General features: G+C 36.6%; 1 protein-coding gene across 3 annotated transcripts in view; it reads right to left on the bottom strand.

Annotated features, from left to right (window-relative positions):
* Positions 1–5,998: 5,998 nt before the first annotated feature.
* Ranbp21 (exportin-5-like protein Ranbp21) overlaps positions 5,999–23,839 on the bottom strand; it is a 126,024-nt gene continuing 108,183 nt past the window's right edge. For all 3 annotated transcript variants that reach the window (XM_068362255.1, XM_068362257.1, XM_068362256.1), the window contains exons 16-18: positions 12,989–13,229; positions 9,611–9,748; positions 5,999–6,304 (exon numbers count right to left, since the gene is read on the bottom strand). In XM_068362255.1, coding sequence (XP_068218356.1) covers positions 6,122–6,304; positions 9,611–9,748; positions 12,989–13,229 — 562 coding nt within the window. In that variant the 3' untranslated portion in view covers positions 5,999–6,121. The remainder of the gene's footprint in view (positions 6,305–9,610; positions 9,749–12,988; positions 13,230–23,839) is intronic.

Here is a 23,839-nt window from a genome sequence, read left to right as displayed (position 1 = left end):
CCCTATACCTTTGACTTAGTCCTGTATTGCTGAGACTTCTACTACACGTTCCCTGAATATGAATAAAAGCAAGCTGTCCAAGGCTTTACTGACTCTCCAGCCGCTTTCATGTATGTGTGATACAGGTGGGAATCAACCCCTACAAGCTAGTAAATCTCCTGCCGAAGGCACGAGTAAGAATCTTCCTTTGTCAGGCAGCAACACTCCTAGATCGATCCAGTGGAGAAGAAGAGAGCTATTGCCCTACAAAGATGATAGTCATCGAACTATTAGACGTTCATCAAGTGAAACTTATCCCCATGCACAATCGTCAACACACACACAATCTCTCTTACGCACACTACTATACTTAAGTCTCTACTGTACTTATATAAGGACTTCTACACATTCATTTTCTACCAGAAAGTTTATCAGTTTATCGTGTATGATTGATATTAAGCGCATTATTCAGACAAACTTCTAGAGCAATCTCCCAAGTCGAAAGTTTCACATACAGAGTATTCTAAATACTCTACAAGCATACAATTACCCCTTTGCATACAGTCTTCTTTATGCACCCGATCAACTACGGGTACAAAATTGTCACAGCGTAGGATTTTAGCCAAAGAATCCGGAACTAAAGGCGCTAAGTCTCTACACCCATGGTCTTTAGGCAAGAACTTAACGTGTAGAATACCTTCATCCTGAGTCTCCCACTCTCAGCGAATCAGGTGTTAGAGCACAAAATTCCAAACTTTTACGGGATGAACATTCAGGCAATCAATTCATATGGGACCACTCCATAGAGAGAACCCTGCATGGTCACGCTACTCGTGATAAGTAAATCTTTCTCCCCTAGGAAAGTATGAAACCAGACACCATCAGACTGGTCCAAGGGCTTCCTCAAACAGTTTAGAGGCTAGGACCTTTAAGTTCCCTTCTCCCCAGTGGAAGTGTGCCAAATTCAGGACGAATAGAAGAGTCCAAGCTTCAGGGTCCACCAAATCTTTGCAGGGACTCTGTATCCCTGATATGGGGATCTTCCAGGGTGAAACTTGGTCGCAGGTCTTTCGGACTTTTTTTCAGGAACCCTTCTAGGATACCTCCACAACTATGATGGAAGCTAGTCTCATTGCTGTGACTGCTTGTTTTTTGTTCCAAGTTTAGTGTTAGGTCCCGAACGAAAACAGGCTAGACTGCATGAAATCTTTTGAACGAAGTGATACCTCCTAAAGAGGAGTCTTAGAGACACTTTGGACCCATCAGCACCCAATTTTGGACTAGCCCCTGCAAAGAATCTGTAGATGGAATTTTCTTCATCAAGATGTTGCGTCTCATTTGAAAGTTCAACCACCTTGAGGAAGCAACCAGGGCAGCAATAAAAGGGAAGAAGAGGTTCATTTATTGTCGCTTTGATATCCCTTAAGGTTCAAAACCTACATTGAGTTGCCCTGTTTAGAAATTGTTAGATATGTCCTTGCTAGTGTGAACTCTCAGCTCCTTGAACAAGATCTTGCCTCCACCGTTATTATGTCAAAGAAATTCTAGGACCCTGAGGCTGTTGGCCATTCACCATTACTGTACTAAAGACACTGCTGTAATTACTTGAACGTCAGGAACCAAACTGGGTGCAAGCTGAAAGATTTTTTCTGTGTCTGAATCTGCCTCCATGGAAGCTACAGCAATGACAAAACTTTGTACAACTCTTGGTTGGACCACTGCTCCATGGTAGTGGCGTACTTCACTTCATTTCTTAGGACGTCACATCATCCAAGAAAAAGTACTGTAGTTAACTGATCTTGTGCTGTCAAAAATAAAGGCAGTCACTTTCCTCACCCATCAGGCAGTTAACCTGTGAGCCAACGGGTCCTTAAACATACGAATGCATTATTGACAAAATTTGCAAGGTAGATTAGCTAAAGAGAGGGCTTAGCTCCTTGGAATTCCTCATTTAGTTTGGAATTCCTGTTATTCATGGCTCTTCCTAGCCTGTGAAGTGAATGACACAATGGAAAGGTAGAAGAAAACCAGGCAAAACTCCTTACTCCATTGGGCAGTGACATTCAAGAGCACAGCTATAGTTAACCCCCCATTAACACAAGTTCTGTTGACACGATTTCGAAGTTATACGTGTTCAAATTTATTGAAATGTATTCTGTTCACGAAATGTCCGATGTTACGGGAGTTGAATTTCCCACCTAAGAGCAAGAGCGAGAGCAAGAGAGAGTGAGGTTAATAAGAATCTATGTAAGCTTACAAAGACATTTTATAGTTTTTTAATGTAGTACCAAAGTAGTAATCTAATTTTACGAATGTACATTCATACTTGTAAATGTAAATGTTTACAATTTAGCATGTGTACAGTACATCCCAGCTCTTTATTTGTGAATGTGGTTTGCTCTTAGTATAAAATAGAAAGATTTTTTAAGGTTGTATAACAAATTAAGTTATAAAAATTATATTGCGATAGAAGATAAACTTAATTGTTACATTTACCAACATTGATATTCAATGTCTTTGTTTACATCGCGTATGTAGAAGGCTGTAGATTGTCAGCTGATTCGTCTGTTCATGTTGTTCGATACGCATTTTAATAAGAAATTGGTTAAGAGTTTGTTGAACAGTTTTCTTTTTTTCAAGGTTTACGTGATAGGGAGCAAAATCTTATCAATAATACAGTACTCTGTTAACTATATGCCAGTATAATCGTAATTTCATTCCGCCATGTTTTGAATTTGTTTTCCTGCTTGTTCCTCAGCTGCTGACTTACCTTAATTTCCTTGGAAAAAACTTGTCTATTAAATTCTTTAGTTCTGATTTGGATATTAATCTCTGGTACAGTTAACCATTCAGTAAATTCTTGGTACGTTTTGCGAAAGATTTTTCATAATTCTGACCATCCTTTGCATTCAGATCTTCCCAGAGTGCACCATCCTGTATGTAGTACTAGGTATGTACTGTAGTTTATTCTAATAGGTTTGTCTTTGCTATCATTAGGCTCAGTATTAAACTATATTCTATTAATTGTATTCCAGCTTTGGTCAGATTGTTTTATGGCCTTTGTTTATGAACAGAGAGAAGATATATGTATCAGCTCAAGTGCCTATGTTTAGGTCTTATGATGGCTTGTCAGGTATTCCCCAGAATAATGGTTTCCATCTCATAATGGCCAAGATTTCTTGCCATCGGAGTTCTGCTGCACCTAGACAACCGAATAATTTAGAAAACCTGGACAGCTGAATAATTTTGAACACATCTTTGGAAAGGATTTTAGTTTAACAACCTGTGGTACTCTGTGGTTATTGAATATTTTTGGAGTCTTTGTCAAAATGAAGAAGTCTCTTTCGATTCCAACTCATAAGGATTCTATATTTGGGGATGATAATAGCAATATAGTAGTTCCTTTTCAGTCTTTCCTTCACTTCATTAAGTTAAAGCAGATGAAATCAGTGTCAGTTTAGATGTGGATAAGGTTACTAGGGACCATGACATCATTTACAGAAGTTTTTAATTGGTTGCGGGTAGATAAAAGATTTCCAGTTTCATTTCAATTGGTACAGAGCAAGACATCTGATCTAGACATCACTTGTATTTCAGTGATGCAAAACAAAACTATAACTGGTGGAATTGGGTGACGATCCTCGTAATTTTGGCTCAAAGAATGTCGTTGGAAGGAAGGTTTCTGGACTTCTCTTTTTTCTAAGACACTTCCTGGGAATGGTGTGGCACAACAGTGGGAGATGTTAAAGAAAGAATCTGCACTACACACCAGTTGTTTGGATTAAGATTTTAGTACCAGAATCTCACTGAAAGTTGTATTATATTTGAATGAAAGACCAGAGGGTTAGAGATCAAATTATTAGCAAAGGTATTTTCTCTTAATTTCTGTAGGAATCTTCCTTTGTAAGAAGTTTTCGTAGCAGCTCAGTGATGTACCCAGTCTGTTTTCACCAAACATTACTTGAAAGCCTGGTTATCTTTAAAGTTCATTGGGTACTGTGGTAGCTGCTATGTTGTAGAAAAAATTACAACAAAGCAGCTACCACAAGTTATCAAGTTTCTCAATGAGGTACGTCAGGGTGATGAGTGATATCGTAAATATGTAGTTTAAAGTTTAAGTATTAGGTGTATATCTGAGAGATATTCTTATATTTTGAAATCTTTTATATTAATATAAGTATTTAGTATTAATTTTTATTTATCTGGGTGCAAGAGCTACTACTTGAAATTGTTTAGTTTATAGTGAATTACCATCAAACTAGTCGTATGTCTCTAGTAATTAAGGTATTTATTTAGGATATGGCTTTTTTCTTTAACTTTCCTTCAATAATCCACCTCCATCAAAGTGTAGAAGTCAGCAATAAGAACATCATGGGAGGTTTATAGTAAAAATGCCCCCCCCCCCATTCTTCCCCACTTGCTAGTTATGTAAAAAGGCTTTTGAAATATTTTAGACTTTGGGATTGAAATGCAAGAGATACTGTGGACCCTAGTGCAAATATTGCCATTCACTACCATATAATATCAGTTCTCCACTAAATGGGCAGGGCTATTATAATTAAAGGAAACAGGATATTTAGTTTTATGGTAGACATCTACATTAAACAAGATTTGAGAGAGAAGCCATATGAACATCAGGCGAGTATAAAGTAGATTTTTACTATTAAAATAGTTTATCAGTTAGGAATTTTTACTAATGCAAAGAATTGTCATATATTTCATTGAGAGCCATATGAAATTGTAAACTTCAATGGTTTAAAATTTTGTAAGGTATGCTTCCCATTATTGTATTAGGTTTTGTAAGAATGCATTATAAATGGGTTATTACCCATTTGTCTTTCCAGTTATGCTTGTGTTTAAGATCTAGTGTGTGGTTAACTGAAGTTTGCCAATTTTTGTAGTTATAGAAAGATTTACTGTATTAGGTATGTTTGAGACGATGGGTCCCCATGATATCGTTGATTTAACCAATTCTTTTCTAAAGTTCTTTGCTAATTCATAAAAAATTGGGTTTGTTTCTTTAGGTTTCTTTACCAAATTGCCCATTTACATTACAGTAAGGAATAGAAATATTTCTTAAAATTGTATACATAAATCTTTTTGTCATTCAAATATCAAATGAGATATATCACTATGTACATTCTTTTAACTAGATATCCTTGTAGTATTCTGCGATATGACTCGCAACTAATATTATATATTAACTTGACCACTGAATCACATGACTTGCATCTAATATTATGTATTAACCTGACCACTGAATCACATTTCTAGACAAACATAAACAAACTATTTGAACATCAAATGAGTGCTGTACTCTCCTCAGCCCTGTTTTATTAGAGCTAAGTCTCTACCCTGCTGCAACTATACCTCCATCCTAATCATGTACAAAAATTTTTAATTTTATTGTTAAATGTATTGATGTGCTCAGGTCATTAATATCAATATGCTAGCAAAAACTTTCCGAGAGTTTGATGATTCCCATGCTTCTGCAGCATCTACCCTTTTTATCCAATCGTAATTCTGTGCTCTCAAAATTACAATGGAGGTATAAAGAAAGTCTTTTTCAGATAAAAATTTTCTTAGTATTTATTCTTTGATTTACAAGTAGAATCCCTGTAAGCTCCCTAAAGCACATTAGCAACTCTGGATGTTAGTTAATAAAATGTGACTGTAACCTAACCAGGAAATTATTGTCAACAGCAAAGATGTTTAAGAAAATTTAATGTAAATTAACACCCCCAACTCCCGTGAATCTTTCCTTAGTTTTTAAATTACTTTAGCATTATAAGTTCCCTCTTTAATATCAAAATGTTCATGTTACTAATAGCATTATAAGTTCCTTCTCTAATATCAAAATGGTCATGTTACTAAAATATTTATCTAAATACAGTGTACTTGCAGGATGGAAAAATCATCTTCCCATTATATTAATATAAAATAATCCATTTTATTTACCCTATTGATTATTTCAATTACTTAAGTTTTATTTTCCAGGTATTTTGAATTTAATCTCCAATGATTTTGTAGTTTTTATTCACGACCGCTTTAGTTGAGTTCAAATTAGATTAAAAAAATTACAATATATGCCTAACAATGTAAGGGAAAATTTAGTTTAGATGCCTAACTATTGGTCCTGTTATTACACAGATGCTGAAAAAGAAAATAGGCCATTTGTATCTGAACCAAACAAAGAACTTAATCCTATGTCTGAATCTGTTTCTACTAAGCTTGGCTGCTTAGGTCTTGGTGCTTTAAACATAGGTGGAAGGTTCTTTATATGGACTTCTTTCTTCAGTGCTTGACCGACATTTTGACCAACAATCTGAAAAAAAAAATTAATTGTACAAAGCTTACTTGATTTACCTTAAATAAATAGTATTTTAAACTAAATGTATTATTTCCAATTAAAGTAAACACTGTTTTTTCAGAAGTGCCATTTACGAAAATTTTGTGTAGCTGCAGAGCCATTGCCTTCTCCAGCCCAGGGAGACAGCATCTCACCTTTTTCAGCCTAGGGTGGCTGTACCCTTACTTTCTCGAGCCCAAGGAGTCAATGCCCTCACCTTCTCCCTTACTTTCTCAAGCCCAAGGAGTCAGTGCCCTTACTTTCTCAAGCCCAAGGAGTCAATGCCCTCACCTTCTCCAGCCATAATCTTGCCTTATCCACTGTAGGATGGTTACTGCATTGCCTTCTCCAATTCAGGATGGGAACTGCCTTGTCTTCTCCAACACAGGATGACGACTGCCTCCCCAGTACTGGATTGCAGCAGTTTCAATATACAGTAGTGTTCAGTGCAGCATGATTGAAATGTCTCATTTCCAGGAAACGATGGCATCACTTTACCTTCAGTGCAGAATAGCAACAGTTTTTTTTACTCCTTTGGCACATATTGGCATAATTTCGCCCTCTTCCCAAGCAAGGTGGATGCAGACTCGCCTCCTCCAGTGCAAGGTGGTGGGGAAGGGGGCTAAACATTGATTCAATCGTACTACTAGTAGCAACTCCCGTTAAATGGTAGTAGCTCCTCCCCCCATTCTCCAGCAAGTGGTAGCAGGCTCTCCTAATCTGACATGGAGTGCCCCCAGTCTCTCCTCCTCCAAGGCAGTATGGCATCAGTATCACCTACAGAACCACCTCCTCTTGAACAGGTTACTTGCCAGTGCCACCTTCCCCAGTGGAGGTTGGTACCAGTTGTTTTCTTCAAAACAAGTAAGTATCAAGTTCCAGTTTAAGCTACCACAGCACAAGTCTACACCAGTTCTACAATCTTCAGCATAAGACAGTGTCAGTGACAGTGCCACTTCTACCAGCGCAGGACGGTGCCAATTCATACTCTCCGGCGTGAAAGATGCCAGTTTAACCTGTTATGCAGGATGGCACGTATTTCACCTTCGTTAAAGCAAGATGGCAGCAGACTGTTTCCCATCACAAGGTAACCAAAGTTTTGCTTTCTGAAGCAGAAGGTGGTTACAGTCTTGTCCTCTCCAGCACCTTCTCTAGCAGTGTGGCTGTAGTCTCACCATCTCCAGCACAAGATGGCTGCAAGTTTCACCTTCACCAATGAGATGGCTACAGTGTCACCTTCTCCAACACAAGATGGCTGTGGTTTTACATTCTCCAGCACAGGATGCCAGCAATCTTGCAACTGCCAGTGTAGAGTAACATAAATCTTAGTCTTCAGTGCAGGGTGGCAGTAGCAGCCTTGCAATCTCAAATGCAAGGGCCCTCTTTTACAATCTGCAGTGTAGGGCAGCCAATTCTACAGTTAAGAATGGGAAGCGGTAGAAGTCTCATCATCTACATGAGGGCATCTTGAATGACTACCAATTTCACCTTCTCTATTACAAAGTGTCAGGATTATTTCCACTGCTACAGGGTGGCAACAGCAGCCAACTGCATGGCATAGGCCGCAGTAGCCTTGCAATATCCAGTGCAGGATGATAGCAGTTTTGCAATGCCCAGTGTAATAAGTTACCCACATTCTTACATATCCAATGTTGGTTGGCAGCATCTTAGCAATCTCAAGTGCAGGATGGCAGCAGCCATACAATCTACAGTGCTGTAGTTTGGCCTAAGTCTTACACTCTCCAATGTAAGGTGGCACCAACAGCAGCCTTATAATCTTAGGTGAAGGGTGGCAGCTTTGTAATGGTTTTTACAGCCAAGAATGTAATGTTGCCACAGATTTACAAACCCCATCTACATTTGCCTTCTAAAAAGCATGATTGTTGGAATTTCACCTTCCCCTTTACAATGTGGGAGCATTCATCTCACCAGTGCAGGGAAGTGACTGAAGTTTAGCAATCTCCATTGCATAGTGGCAACAGCAACAGCTTTGTGATTACTTGTGTAGGCTGTCATAAGTCTTACAATGTAGGTTGGTTTCAGCACCCTTACAATTTCCAGTGCAGGGTTATCTCAGCAGTAGCCTTGCGGTCTTTGTTGTAGGGTTGGCAATAAGTCTTACAATCTCCAATGCAAGGTGGCCACTGTCATCATTACAGGGTGGTATTAGGCTTACCATCTGCATTGTATGGCATCGTGCCTTCTCAAAAGCATGGAGGTTGCAATTTCACTTTCCCCATTACAACGTGCTGTTAATCTTTTCACCGGGGGAGGTGGGGGGAGCAAGCAACCTTGAAATTTCTATTGCAGTGTAGCAGCAGCCTCACCACCTTCAGTGTGGTGTTGCAACTACCTTGTAATCTTGATGGTGGGGTGGTATTAGTCTCATCTTGCCTTCTTACAAGCATGGTGGTTGCAATTTCACCTTCTCCCTTACAATGTGCCAGCAGTTTGTTTTTCACATTGCTGGCAATAGACTCTTTCTTTAGCACTGGGTATCATCAATACTTAACCTTCTCCAGGGTGACACCAATCTTGTCTGCTTTAAGTCAAGGTGTAGCTATCTTTCATCTCTAGTACAGGGTATACCAGCCTTCCTATCACCAGTGCAAAGTTGGCAGTCATGCATTCACCTGAGCAGGGTGAGAGGAGTCATACAATCATTAGAGCAGGGTAACGGCAGTCTTGCCACCTCTAGTGCAGGGTGACCACAGTCTTGCACTCTCTCATGCAGGTTGTAGTTATCTTCAATTTTCATGGTCAATTTGCCAGCAATCTTGCCCTCTCCTGGGCAATTTACCAATAGTCTTGCTATCTCTCCCATGGCTGGATAATATTCTTTAATGATTACAAGATAAGCTAACCATGCTAGATCTTTTAGCTTAGGTGGAGGGGGCTTGGCCACTGATGATTTCTTGGACACAATGTGATAGCTTATTAACCTGCCCCTTTGCCTGACCTTCTAGGTTCCATGGATTCCAAATTAGTTTTCACCTACCCTCATCTCAGTATAAAACTTTTAGTTTCGTCTAAAAGCAAAGTATCAATTACCAAGCCCATCAAATTTAAAATTATGAAGGTGGTAGTTTTAATAATTACAGAGTAGTAGTTTTTCAAGAACCTGCAAAAAATATTTACCAAATCAACAAGATTTGGAAAGCAATGATTTGTATTTTGAATCAAATTTTATACTATTTTTACAAAAGTAGAACATCAAAATATCAACATTTAATTGAATTTGTATGTATAACAATACAGTATGTAAGTGAATATAAACATTACCTCACTAACAAGTTTTCTAAAACCATCTTTCTTTGCCTTTTCAGCCTTTGATGTCTTCATCGCCGGGTTAGGATTTGACAATCTCTCCTCAAACTTTTGTACACTCTCTTCAGTAACACCCGGAAGACCTAAAACAACCTGCACAAGAACAAAATGAGTGTAAATTTTGTTAGTTTCTTATAAATATACTAGGACTACTACCCTTTTGAGTATTATTATTATACTTCCAATCTTATTCTATGTTTCAGTACAGTTAGGTAGTGTAACCAAATGCCATATAAAGAGAAAAAAGACCCATTGCTGATAGTTTTCCACATTAAATTAATTAAGAGAGAAAAGGATTTTCTCTTTTTCAATATCAAGAGAGGAGTCATGTCCCCTAATCCTTATAGGAGCAAAATGTGATTCTCACTATATAGTAATAGAAACTTTTTCTGTTCTGACACCATATCAAAATAATCTAAAGAGAAATTTTAGTTTACAGTGATAGTATTTCTACTTCTAAATCCCAATTAAAAATACAGTGTTGACCAAACTAACAAACCTCACCTTATTTATTATGGATATTCTTTGCCAGCTGGAAGGTGGCCAATTGGAATTTTTGGTGCGAGGTGGCAACCCTACCCAGATACTGGGTTGGGGGCAATAAATACTATTCCATAAAATTTTTGTACCAGGTATAACCTCAAATAAATTTATTGCCTAAAAAATTTACTCTTCTAATAAATCATGCATTATAGAAAAGCATTTGTCAAAATTGATTTGAAGATAACGAGGCAAATAGACTATTATTCAGGATATAAGATTCACTAAGACTGCTAAAAGAATTGCTCAAATGAAATATCCTTGAAAGGAAACCCATGAAAAATTAATTGCATGTAATATTGTCACATATCTAATGAAGATGTTGAAATTAACATGGTTCCTACCATACATAAATGTTGATAAAGTAGATGATGTAAGAAAAATGCATATATGGAGAGAAAAAAAAAAAAGAGCAAAAAAATCTATTGACCAAAAGAAAATCTTTTAAACCAATAGATCTGGGGGAGAAAACTTTCAACATACCCCCATTTTCTCATCTCTACACTTATAACATCTGAAAAGTTAGAAAAGGTACATGCTTCTCTTTTAAATGTAATAATCTAAACTGGTGCATCCAAATTTCCATTTTCTTTTCCAAACCCTCGACCTTCTAATTTTGAACTGAAAATTGGAAAGTCACGAAATGGCCGAAAAGGAAGTGACTCCCAGAATACATACATACATATACCAAGGCACTTCCCCCAATTTTGGAGGGTAGCCGACATCAAACAAATGAAACAAAAAAGGGGACCTCTCCTCTCTACGTTATTCCCAGCCTGACAAGGGACTCAACCGAGTTCGGCTGGTACTGCTAGGGTGCCACAGTCCACCCTCCCCCGTTATCCACCACAGATGAAGCTTCATAACGCTGAATCCCCTACTACTACAGGGCACCGGAGGAAGCAGCAGGTCCTACCGGAACTGCGTCAAAATCACTCACCATTCATTCCTATTTCTAGCACGCTCTCTTGCCTCTCTCACATCTATCCTCCTATCACCCAGAGCTTTCTTCACTCCATCCATCCACCCAAACCTTGGCCTTCCTCTTGTACTTCTCCCATCAACTCTTGCATTCATCACCTTCTTTAGCAGACAGCCATTTTCCATTCTCTCAACATGGCCAAACCGCCTCGACGCATTCACATCCACTCTAGCTGCTAACTCGTTTCTTACACCCGTTCTCACCCTCACTAATTCGTTCCTAATCCTATCTACTCGAGATACACCAGCCATACTCCTTAGACACTTCATCTCAAACACATTCAATTTCTGTCTCTCCGTCACTTTCATTCCCCACAACTCCGATCCATACATCACAGTTGGTACAATCACTTTCTCATACAGAACTCTCTTTACATTCATGCCCAATCCTCTATTTTTTACTACTCCCTTAACTACCCCCAACACTTTGCATCCTTCATTCACTCTCTGACGTACATCTGCTTCCACTCCACCATTTGCTGCAACAACAGACCCCAAGTACTTAAACTGATCCACTCCCAGAATACTTATAAGATTACTTTGTAGAATGTGGTGTGAACAGGCAAAACCTAATAAATGGGAGCTAGGACGGACTGTTGGTGAAAATGTCAGAGAGAGAGATCTGACTGATTGCAATAATAAGAGGCATCACACTTACATCAGCTGTCATGGAAATGAATAGTACCTGTATGCTTATTCTAAAAAAGACTACTGAGAAAGATTAATGAACAAGAAAGATTTAGAAAAGGTAGAAGTTGTACTGACTAAATTTTCATTTAAACACATGCAGCAATGTGTCGAATATAGAAATACACTTTATGACATTTTTTGGACTGCAAAAAGTCCTCTTAAATATGTAAAGTTAATTAAGTCTCTTCATGAGCATATTAAGTGCAAAAGTTGATATTAGTGGAGTCCCGGGGAATGTGTTGTCACCTATGTTGTTAATCCTCATGGATTTGGTAAGGCAGAGAACAGTTGAGGATGATGAAAAAAGGATTGGACTTGATTGGAAATAAGAAATTAGCTGACCAGAGTAGGCTGATGACACTGTCCTAGTTTGCAGAACATCACATGATTTATAATACTTGCTTACCAGAATGCATGAAATATTACAGGAGGTTGGGCTTAAGATGAATAGAAGAAAGGATTAATGAGGTAGAATCATTTAAATATTGAAAAAAGCAAATCAGACAATGGCAAGGGTAAGTAAAATTTGGTAATCAAATTGCCTGACAATACATATAAAAATCACACTATACATCAGTTTAGCGAGGTCGGTGTTACTGTATGGGCACAAGTCGTGTTATGACAATGAAACAATATATCTTAACAGATTTTGTAGATTTGAGAACAAAGCCCTCAGAAGAATATTGGGAGTGAAATGGCACAACAGGATTAGAAATGAAACTAAGAGATTACTGGAGTGCCACACGTGGATGAGATCAAGGTGAGGGGTAGGGGTAGATGGAGATTGTTTGTGCATGCTCTTCGCATTCCCCATGAGTGATTAGTTCACCAAACATTTAATTGGGCTCCACAAGACTTAGAAGACCCAGGCCTACGTGGGTGAGGACTATGAAGTGTGATGTAGTAGATGTTGAATGGAGAAATATCTTATTCAAGATTGAGACAACTGGCAAGATCTAACCGAGGCCCTTTGTGTCAATAGGCATAGATGATGATGATGAAGACATGTAATCAATTAGCTATTTCACCGAGGTCTCAAGAAACATAAATTATTGTTATAAAATACTATTTAATGCTGCAAGCAAATTAGGAGAGAAACCACAGGCACACTGTAAAACTTACCTCTCGAATAGTTGGAAACTGTGGTAAAAACATTTCGTACACTGACAAACCCAGAGATAACAGAGCACTCTGATTAGCATCATGCTGCCCATGTCTCTGAAGTCCTTGTAGTATAGACATAAGCACTTGATTGACAGCTTGTGGGGATAAGAGCTGACCTTCATTACTTAACCACCTTAGTGCCAGACCAACAACCCCTGCAGACTTCAAGCAGGCAACACTATCCTGCCACCATAAAGTTCTGAACAAAGTAAAAATGGAAGCATTAGCAAAAATTATTTTTCTCCTAATAAATTTAGGATTCCAATTTCAGTTATTTCAATGCTTATTTTCTAGCCTTTTACTGTAGTTGCAAGAGCCCTGCTTATAATAAGTATGGAAATTTTTACTAAAATTACATATCAAATTAGATCACCATATTTCTTTCTTCTAGTACTGAAACGGAAATATTGAAAAATCTATATTTGTAAAAACAGTGCCCCACCCTATCAAACCATCAAATCGTACAAAGAAAGATTCTTTAAAAAAATAAAATTCCTCACGCGACCTTTGTATATTGCACACTTGTTCATTCCTTTAAACAAAAATATACTTGAAATTTAGTCATTTCAACAATTTCCTTCTGTATTTCTATTTCATTCCATGTCATATCTTAATGCTCTTAAATATGTAATATTCCAAAACAAAACTATAACACATAACTATCATTTCTTCTATGGCAACAATATGCTGAAATGCTGTTCCAATAACATACTGTCATTACCAAGTTTTACCTGATTAAATTTACTACTTAAATCATATTATTGAAAACAGAAAAAAAACAGGCAACAGTCACTATACTCTAATAGCACTTTCCAAAAGAATTATTCCACAAAAAAAAAGTGAAAATTGTAAAAGAAAATTTAAGAGTAATTGGATATTGAGTAAATGGACATTAAAGTGAAAACAGACCAAAAGGGGCAAATGAAGAGTACAAGGCTGAAAGCAAAGCCACTAAAAGCCAAAGCAAAGGTTACAGAGATCCTATAAAATCTTAAAACAATAATCTGATCAAATCTAATGAGAAGTAAAACTTCAATATTAATTTTGATTGTGTACATTCTAAGTTGCCATTTAACCTTACGCAGTGGAACATCAACCGTGGGCCAAAATTCTATGCTAGAAAATTAGAAACCCTATATCAGGGAAAGGCAAATAATATACCTTTATAATTCTGGTGCTAATATACTGTACAGTAAAATGACAAACAAAATACCATACTGGTAGTATGTTTACACTTCCTAATAAAAAATAACAAGAATATGAAAACTGCCATATCACTCTGGCAATGAAGCAAATTGGATTGAGGTCCTACACTATCAATTCTCAGTTATATAAAGAATTTTTTTTAAATGTCAAAAGCTCTCACTTTGAAGATATATGTAATGTAACAGGAGGTAAGATTCATAAAAAAAAAATTTATTTCATAATTAAAAATCAGTTTTTGTGAACTGTGTTGTGGAAGCTTTGTGACAGAAACTCATTATGGGATTATCCAGACTATTAATCTAATTGCCCTAATGTTTATGCATACAGCAGAATTGTTTCAAAACAAAAACTTTTTAATCAAACAGATATCTAACAAATTATCATCCTACAACCTTCTTGAGCTAATTGGTCTATTGAACCAATTTCTCCAAAATGAACACTTTTTTTTTTTTTTACATTGACCAAAAAGTCCAAACTTGTACCAATCTGTATTAACACTAAAAAATCTTTGCATATACTTCTGATCATATAAAACAAAAGATAAAAAGGATTACACAATGAAATTCATACTGATGTGTCCAAATTTTGACCAAGTTTAGAATTTACATTTATAACTAAATAAAGGTATACCTTAGCAATACATGTTTGCCAACAGTTATATATGAGGACGAGTAACCTGGTGGGGCAACGAGAGCTTTGGGTGTGGAGGAAATGTCCCACTAAATCTCGGTCACTGGTAACAGGGTGACGAATTAGGTTTCAAGGCGATAGACAAGATGTCTTTTCGGCTTCTACTCCGTACTGGAATTAGTATGGACCGAAATGGGTCACTTGCCTTACTTAGATAAGCACTGTGCATCACAAAAACTGGCTATCCCTTTAACACAAAAGATTTCTCGAGTTGTAATGAACTTTTAAATCAATACTTCTCCATTCATCATCTACTTCATGCTTCATAATCTTGAGCCATGTAGGCCTTGGTCTTCGAACTCTTCTAGTGCCTTGTGGAGCTCAGTTAAAAGTTTGGTGAAAAATTGAAAACTGACAACGGGAATGTTAGAACCAGGAATCAGATTGGTAAGTTAAAACAAGTGGAGAATTAATTTATGAAATATAGATTGGATATTTTAGCCCTAAGCAAAACACGTTGTAAGGGGATTGGTAAGGAAATCTTAGACCAAGGCAAAACAAAATAAATGAAAAAAAAATAAAATAAATAAATAAGAAGGGGTAGGAATAATGATGACACCTAGATCAGAACGGGCATTAACGGAGTGGAGAGCTGTACAAAGTAAATTGTTACATGCACAGTTTAAATCAAAATAGAGCAATATGAGTGTTATAGTTCACATCAACAAATGAGTCCCCTGAAGAAAGGAAAAATTAATACTATGAAAAACTGCAGAGCGTAATAGATGAGATCCCAGAAAGAGGTATGAAAATTGATTGGCGACCTCAATGCTAAAGCTGGAATGAATAATCAAGGTATAGAGAATATGATGGGTGTTGAGGTCTTGGCAAAGTCGTAAGTGAAAATGGAGCACATTTTATAAGTTTTTGTTCAACAAACAATCTTGGCATTGGAGGTACTCTTTTCCAGCACAAGAACATCCACAAATATACATAGACTTCACCATATGGCAATTACAAAAATCAAAAAGATCACATAGCCATTAGTAAAGAAAGGAGGACTGAGAAATGTAAGAAGCTATAGAGGTGCAGATATTGGTAGTGATCACCAGCTCCTCATTGCCACACTGAAATTAAAACTGAAAGCATCCAACAGAAATGTATATAGAATACCTATGTTTGATAAAATTATGCTTCAAGAAGATGAGCACAGAGAAACCTTTGCAATTGAATGTAGAAATTAATTTGCAGTCTTAAGAGACTTTAAGAGATGAAGAGCAGACAATTAACAAAGAATGGTGTAATATTAAGAACATACATCTGTTAGTTGGTAGTGAAGTTTTGGGACATGCAGTTACCCATGGATATCATTTAATATTGTACTTGGTTAACTATAAGAAGGAGAAAAAGATAGAAAGTGATTGTTGAGTGTTCAAGGAAATAATGAAAATTAAAAGGTAGAGCATGCTAAGTATTCTAGTATTGATTTACTTTTGAGAAACAAATGTCTGTATCTTCTTCAATTGCAAAAAAATAATTGGCTTATTGAGAAGTCTTTCATTCTGTCTTGTTTTGAGTATTGTCCTCCTTTCTGAACTTCGGTTGCTGTATCTCATATTAATTTGTTGGACAGGAACTTAAGGTCTGTAGAATTTCTTAATCCTGATCTAAATATTAATCTCTGGCACCATCATTCAGTTAGTTTGTTATGCATGTTGCATAAGATTTTTCATAATTCTGACCATCCTTTGCATTCAGATTTTCTCGGACAGTACTAACCTGTCCGTAATACTAGGTATGCAATTAATTCAAATAGACATGCCTTCTCCATTATGAGACTCAATACTACACAGAATTCTGGAAGTTTTATTCCAGCTGTGACAAGTTGTGGAATGATCTTCCTAATCAGGTAGTTGAATTGATGGAACTTCAAAAGTTCAAACTTACAGCGAATGTTTTTATGTTGAACAGGTTGACATAAGACTCTTTTTATAGTTTATTTATGAAAGATTATTTTAATGTTATTACTGTTCTTAAAATGATTTTGTGATTTATTTCAATTGTAATTCATTTATTTCCTAGTTTTTTTTTCCTTAATAGGTTATTTTTCCCTGTTGGAGCTGTTAAGCTTGTAGCATCCTGCTTTTCTAATTAGAATTGTAGCTTGGCCAGTAGTAGTAATAATAATAATAATAATAATAATAATAATAATAAGGATAATAATAATAATAATAATAATAATAATAATAATAATGATGGATGATGATGATGATGATGATGGATGATGATTGATGATGATGATGGATGATTGATGATGGATGATGATGATGAAAAAATGGACAATATTCCTTTTGACAGAGTTTATTCCACTGATTTATATTTCACCAGATTAGGTCAAGAAGTTTGGTTTGTTACCCTATGATATATCATCATATATTCATAATGAATATTGTAGATGGCACCAATTGTAAGGACAAAAAGTTTCATAAATAATAGGTGGTGACATTGGGGACAAGGTATAAAGAGAAACATGATGGTGGAAACAGCATGCACAAAAGGCTAATGGGGGATCAGAGCATTCAAGCTATGGCAAATAACAGGCAGGCAAGCGAGGAGGGAGGCTTAAAGTTAGGAGGAAAGGGTAGAGATATGCTGAGAGAACTGAATCAGAATCTCCATATTAGAGTTCATTTGCTTGAGGGTATACTCGGGCACGCTGTTCTATCTTATTTCTCTTCCTCTTGTTTTTTAAGTTATTATAGTTTATACATGAAAGATCTAATTTAAAGTTGTTATAGTTCTTAAAATATCTTATTTTGATTGTTTATTAATTCTCTTGTAGTTTATTTATTTCCTTGTTTCTATTCCTCACTGGGCTAATTTCCTTGTTGAAGCCCTTGGGCTTAGAGCATCTTGTTTTTACAACTAGTGTTACAGCTTAGCTTGTAATAATAATAATAGCAGAAGGCAAGAGAGAAAACATTTTAAATAGCAAAGTGGCTGATGATAGGGGCAAAGTATATGAAAAAAGGAAAATGGAGAAAAGATAAAAATATGGATATTGGAACAATGGAAATTGTAGAGTATTTTTAAAATTTTTCAAAGCAAATAAAAGACCTGGAGAATGTTGTTCAAGAGAGAGGCAAATAAAAAAAAAACTTAAATGTTGCCGGGATTGAAAGAATTCTTGGCTAGATGACACATACTGTATAAGCCTCAGGATTACCTAGAATAACACTTGAAAAAAGTAGATGGAAAAAGATTCACTGCAATATGAAAATTACAAAGAAATAAATCTTTTTGAGTACGCTAAGAAAATAATAGAAAAGGTACTGGAAGAAAACACAAAATAAAATTATTAAACTAAATGGAAAATTGTCAGTTTTGCCTAAATTCTGAGAAATCCCTAACATCCTTATGAGGAAACTACAAGAAAAATATCAAACAAAGAGGGAATAATACTGTATATACAGTAGGGTCCCGAATTACACGTGTTCTAATTACGCGATTCCTCAATTACGCGATCGATAGTTTTTAAAAATTAATTTTCCTGTATTTGCGAGGAGCATTCTAAATCCGCGAGTCAAGCACCGCGCTTCGCGTAGGAAATCTATTGTTTTCTTAATTGTATTGGGGGGGGGGGGGGGGGTGATGGTTCCCCGATGTCTGAGAAGGGGGGGGGGGAGAATGTGAGAGAAAGATTTCTGTTCAAACATTTAAAGACTAGTTTTGGATGAAAAATGTTAAGGTTTGCCCATCTGTTGTGTGAACTTGTCGCTAGGCCTAGCCTAACTGTCCAACACCTATATGTATAATATTCCATATTTGTACTAATTAATTTTTATACTTACGTTGTGATTATGGTGAAAAATCCTTATTCATTAAACTTTAAATTAAAAACCATCAAAATAAAGACTATTTTATATCATGCTACTGCCAAACATGTCACCACAACCAAACCCATTACTTTGTTTAGTACGTTCCATCGCCGATCATAAGGAACTCGCTAACCAATTTTAACATCTGTCTATAGGTTAACTTTTGCGGCAAAAGATATCTTACCAGGTACTATGTAATAATAATGTTATAATTAATGTTTTATTTATCCTTAGAAAATCAAAATATATGAAATATGAGCAATTTTGTTTCGTGTTGTTTTTTTTTTCCTAAAAAAACGCCTTCTTAAAAGGAAAAAGTTTTTTTTTTACGTTTCATCGTCGATCATAAACGCATTTACTCCTGAAAGTGATATTGAAGAGCTTTTACTAAAGATGTTATTATAAATAAAGATTATAAATAGGTGGTAAAATATCTATAATTAAAGTGTAGCAGCATCAAGAAATGTTGGGGTTCGCCCTTTACATAAGAATGTAGGCTACTGTACATTGGATTAGACAGAACGTAGAAAAAATCAATTAGGGAAAAATCGGTATTCGATATCCTCTTCATCAGCATCGTCATTCGTCAATCGGGCTTTTTATTTTTTTTTATTCTCAGTCGCTAACTAGTTATCGCACTGCCAAGATCTGCACACATTCCGATAATTCACATTTGAAGGTTTTCTGGGAGAGGATGGATAGAGAAAATACCGAACTATATAAAATGTTTTTTTAACCTGTTAAGCGTCACCCACGTGATAAACCGTTCACCACGATCTACTCGGTACCGCCTTCAACTGTATATTCCGTTCATGACTTTAATTGCCTTTTACAAGCCGTCAGTCTCGTGATGTTACTTTACTCGTATAGTAAGTATAGGATCACCACTTGGCAACACTCAGTATATGGGGACTGTGAATAGAAACTTATATGATGTCTGGCAACTATTTTTCTGAAGGTAGCTTGATGTTACAAAACTCTGGTTTGAACTGGTTTCCTATCAGTGCGCTCGGGCGTTCATGCATAAGTGGTTATTTGTTGTTCCTTTTGTAATGAAAGGTCTAAAGAGGAAGGTTATTTCTTTAGATGAAATAAATGATATTCTTGTTGTGGAATTTGATAATGATAACCTGTTTGATAATGAGAGCACTAGTTCTGAATCCTCCAGTGATGAGTATATTGAAGAAACAAAGTTTTCTTTCGATGTCGAAAGCGAAAATGACTTCTCATTACCGAATGACTGGACAACGAAATTTCACAAAACTATAAAGGGAAAGGAAACGCCGAGAGAGAGAGAGAGAGAGAGAGAGAGAGAGAGAGAGAGAGAGAGAGAGAGAGAGAGAGAGAGAGAGAGAGAGAGAGAGAGAGAGAGAATAAAGTGGATAAATAATGTACAAATGTATGACGAACATATTTGAAAACTATACAGGAAACGATATGAAGAGAGAGAGAGAGAGAGAGAGAGAGAGAGAGAGAGAGAGAGAGAGAGAGAGAGAGAGAGAGAGAGAGAGAGAGAGACCTATCCCTTTCCTTTTGTTGCTTATCCAGGCGTAAGATTTACGATTGAAGATAAAAAGAACCCATTAGAATATTTAGTATTATGTAGCCATTTGTAATTAAATAATAGTAGTATTAATTGTTTTTTTACTCAACCATTTAATTAATATCCCTACTTTTAACTATAATTACGAATTATAAGCATAAAGAAATTATATTAACTTTGAAAAATTATCATTAGTGAAATGACCGCTCAGGGCAAAAAAAGCGTGATTATCGTACAGCAGCCTATTGCACACTTGCGCCTAGTGGCCGTGTTTACGTGTGGGAGTGTCATCATGGATATACAGTACTATACTGTAATTTTTAACTATTGCTAGATACTGTATCAAACCTTGAAAACCCTTTTTTGTTTTTTGTATTTATAGGAAATAATTCTACATCATTCGGAAAATACTGAAAACAGTAAGCTATGCATAGTACAGTAGTAAATACTACAGTCATAGAAAATTATCAAAACTTTAACAACTTTTTATTGTTTTATTTATCCATAAAAGAAATTTTGTACAGTATTTTATAAAAAAAAAAATCTATAAGAAGGATTTCTTACAGTATTGTTAAGATAAAAGCTACAGTATATATATATATATATATATATATATATATATATATATATATATATATATATATATATGTTTTATATATATATATAATATATACATACATACATACACACACAGTGTATATACAGTATATGTATAGCTAGAAAGGTAGAAATGGAGTGAAAAAAAAAAATTGACGGGTAGGTTGCTGTTTGCCGCCATGATGTGTTTCGAAATATACGAATTTCCAATTACACGAGGCCTTTCATCGACCAAATTCTCGCATAATTCGGGACCCTACTGTATGTGTGGAGATTTAAAAGGCATTTACCAAGACAACGAATTAAATGCATACATTAAATGGATATACTGTATCTAGATAAGCCTTTACATGAAGCAATTTACACTTAACGACTGTTGACAATCTACGTACGTACTGAGAACAGACAGTTCTGGATATATCTAAAACTGCTGTGACCCTTCCAGTCAATCGTTCATTTATATGTAAAAGGGACTCCATGCTTTGGTATCATTCTAGTATGTTCCCTATGTCTATAAATAAGGCTGATAACTCTGAATGCCCTCAGTTCTGTTTAGTCATTAAACCAGTTGTACAGGTATCCACATAGTGCTCTCTTTATACTAGCTGGTATATTATAGAAGACTGTCTACCAAGATATAATAAACCACCTAATAATTTCATTAATACAGAAGTGTGTGGCATTGCTACATCGCCTATGGCTCATGCTAATAACCCTCTGAACTAACTTTCCCAATTCCTTTACATACTTTAATATGCAATCAATTTCCTAGTTACATAAACAATACTAATTCTATCCAATAATAAGGCCTTACGTTATATGACAGAGAATGTATCAGAAAATTTAAATCTACAAAAGAAAACTTGGCACTCTTGTATGAACATAATAGCACTAACAAAAAAAAAAAAATTGAAATTAACATGTACACAATACCATTAAAAATGTTATTTTTATAATAAAATAAATTTTTGAATATACTTACCCGGTGATTATAATAGCTGCAACTCTGTTGCTCGACAGAAAACTCTAAGGTAAAATTCGCCAGCGATCGCTACACAGGTTGCGGGTGTGCCCAACAGCGCCATCTGTCGTCCAGATACCCAGTACTCAATGTAAACAAAGAACTCAATTTTCTCCTCGTCCCACTGCGTCTCTATTGGGAAGGAAGGGAGGGTCCTTTAATTTATAATCACCGGGTAAGTATATTCAAAAATTTATTTTATTATAAAAATAACATTTTTCAATATTTAACTTAGCCGGTGATTATAATAGCTGATTCACACCCAGGGGGGTGGGTAGAGACCAGCAAAATATGTTTACATTATTATGAGCTAAGAATTTTTATTTCATTTTAGAAGTTATCAAAATAACAAAAACAAAATAAATAGGTACCTGGTAAGGAAGTCGACTTGAACAATTACTCTGCCTTTTTAAGTACGTCTTCCTTACGGAGCCTCGCGATCCTCTTAGGATGCTGATCGACCCCTAGGATCTGAAGTATCAAGGGTTGCAACCCATACAACAGGACCTCATCAAAACCCCTAATCTAGGCGCGTCTCAAGAAAAGACTTTGACCACCCGCCAAATCAAGTAGGATGCGAAAGGCTTCTTAGCCTTCCGGACAACCCAAAAACAACAATAAAAACATTTCAAGAGAAAGATTAAAAAGGTTATGGAATTAGGGAATTGTAGTGGTTGAGCCCTCACCCACTACTGCACTCGCTGCTACGAATGGTCCCAGTGTGTAGCAGTTCTTGTAAAGAGACTGGACATCTTTCAAGTAAAATGACGCGAACACTGACTTGCTTCTCCAATAGGTTGCGTCCATTATACTTTGCAGAGATATATTTTGCTTAAAGGCCACGGAAGTTGTTACAGCTCTAACTTCGTGCGTCTTCACCTTAAGCAAAGTTCGGTCTTCCTCACTCAGATGTGAATGAGCTTCTCGTATTAACAATCTGATAAAGTCTGACCAAGCATTCTTTGACAAAGGCAAGGATGGTTTCTTAACTGAACACCATAAAGCTTCAGATTGGCCTTGTAAAGGTTTAGTACGCTTTAAATAGAACTTAAGAGCTCTAACAGGGCATAAGACTCTTTCTAGTTCATTGCCTACGATCTCCGATAAGCTAGGGATATCGAAAGATTTAGGCCAAGGTCGAGAAGGCAGCTCATTTTTGGCTAGAAAACCAAGTTGTAGCGAACAAGTGGCTTTTTCTGACGAAAATCCTATGTTCTTGCTGTAGGCATGAATCTCACTGACTCTTTTAGCCGAGGCTAAGCATACCAGGAAAAGAGTCTTAAGAGTGAGATCTTTCAGGGAGGCTGATTGTAACGGCTCCAACCTGTCTGATATGAAGAATCTTAGTACCACGTCTAAATTCCATCCAGGGGTAGCCAAACGACGCTCCTTGGTGGTCTCAAAAGACTTAGGGAGGTCTTGCAGATCTTTATGTTTGGAAAGATCTAAGCCTCTATGCCGGAAGACCGATGCCAACATGCTTCTGTAGCCCTTGATAGTGGGAGCTGAAAGGGATCGTCCTTTTCTCAGGTATAAGAGAAAAACAGCTATTTGAGCTACAGAGGTACTGGTCGAGGATACAGAAACTGACTTGCACCAGTCTCGGAAGACTTCCCACTTCGATTGGTAGACTCTAATGGAAGAAGCTCTCCTTGCTCTAGCAATCGCACTGGCTGCTTCCTTCGAAAAGCCTCTAGCTCTCGAGAGTCTTTCGATAGTCTGAAGGCAGTCAGACGAAGAGCGTGGAGGCTTTGGAGTACCTTCTTTACGTGTGGCTGACGTAGAAGGTCTACCCTTAGAGGAAGACTACTGGGAACGTCTTCTAACCATCGAAGTATCTCGGTGAACCATTCTCTCGCGGGCCAGAGGGAAGCAACTAACGTCAACCTTGTCCCTTCGTGAGAGGCGAACTTCTGCAGTACCTTGTTGACAAT

This window comes from Palaemon carinicauda, chromosome 38 (assembly GCF_036898095.1).
Source record: "Palaemon carinicauda isolate YSFRI2023 chromosome 38, ASM3689809v2, whole genome shotgun sequence".
Taxonomy (NCBI): Eukaryota; Metazoa; Arthropoda; class Malacostraca; order Decapoda; family Palaemonidae; genus Palaemon; species Palaemon carinicauda.
The sequence above is the reverse complement of the archived record's forward strand: the minus strand, read 5'-3'. Positions and strand labels throughout refer to the sequence as shown.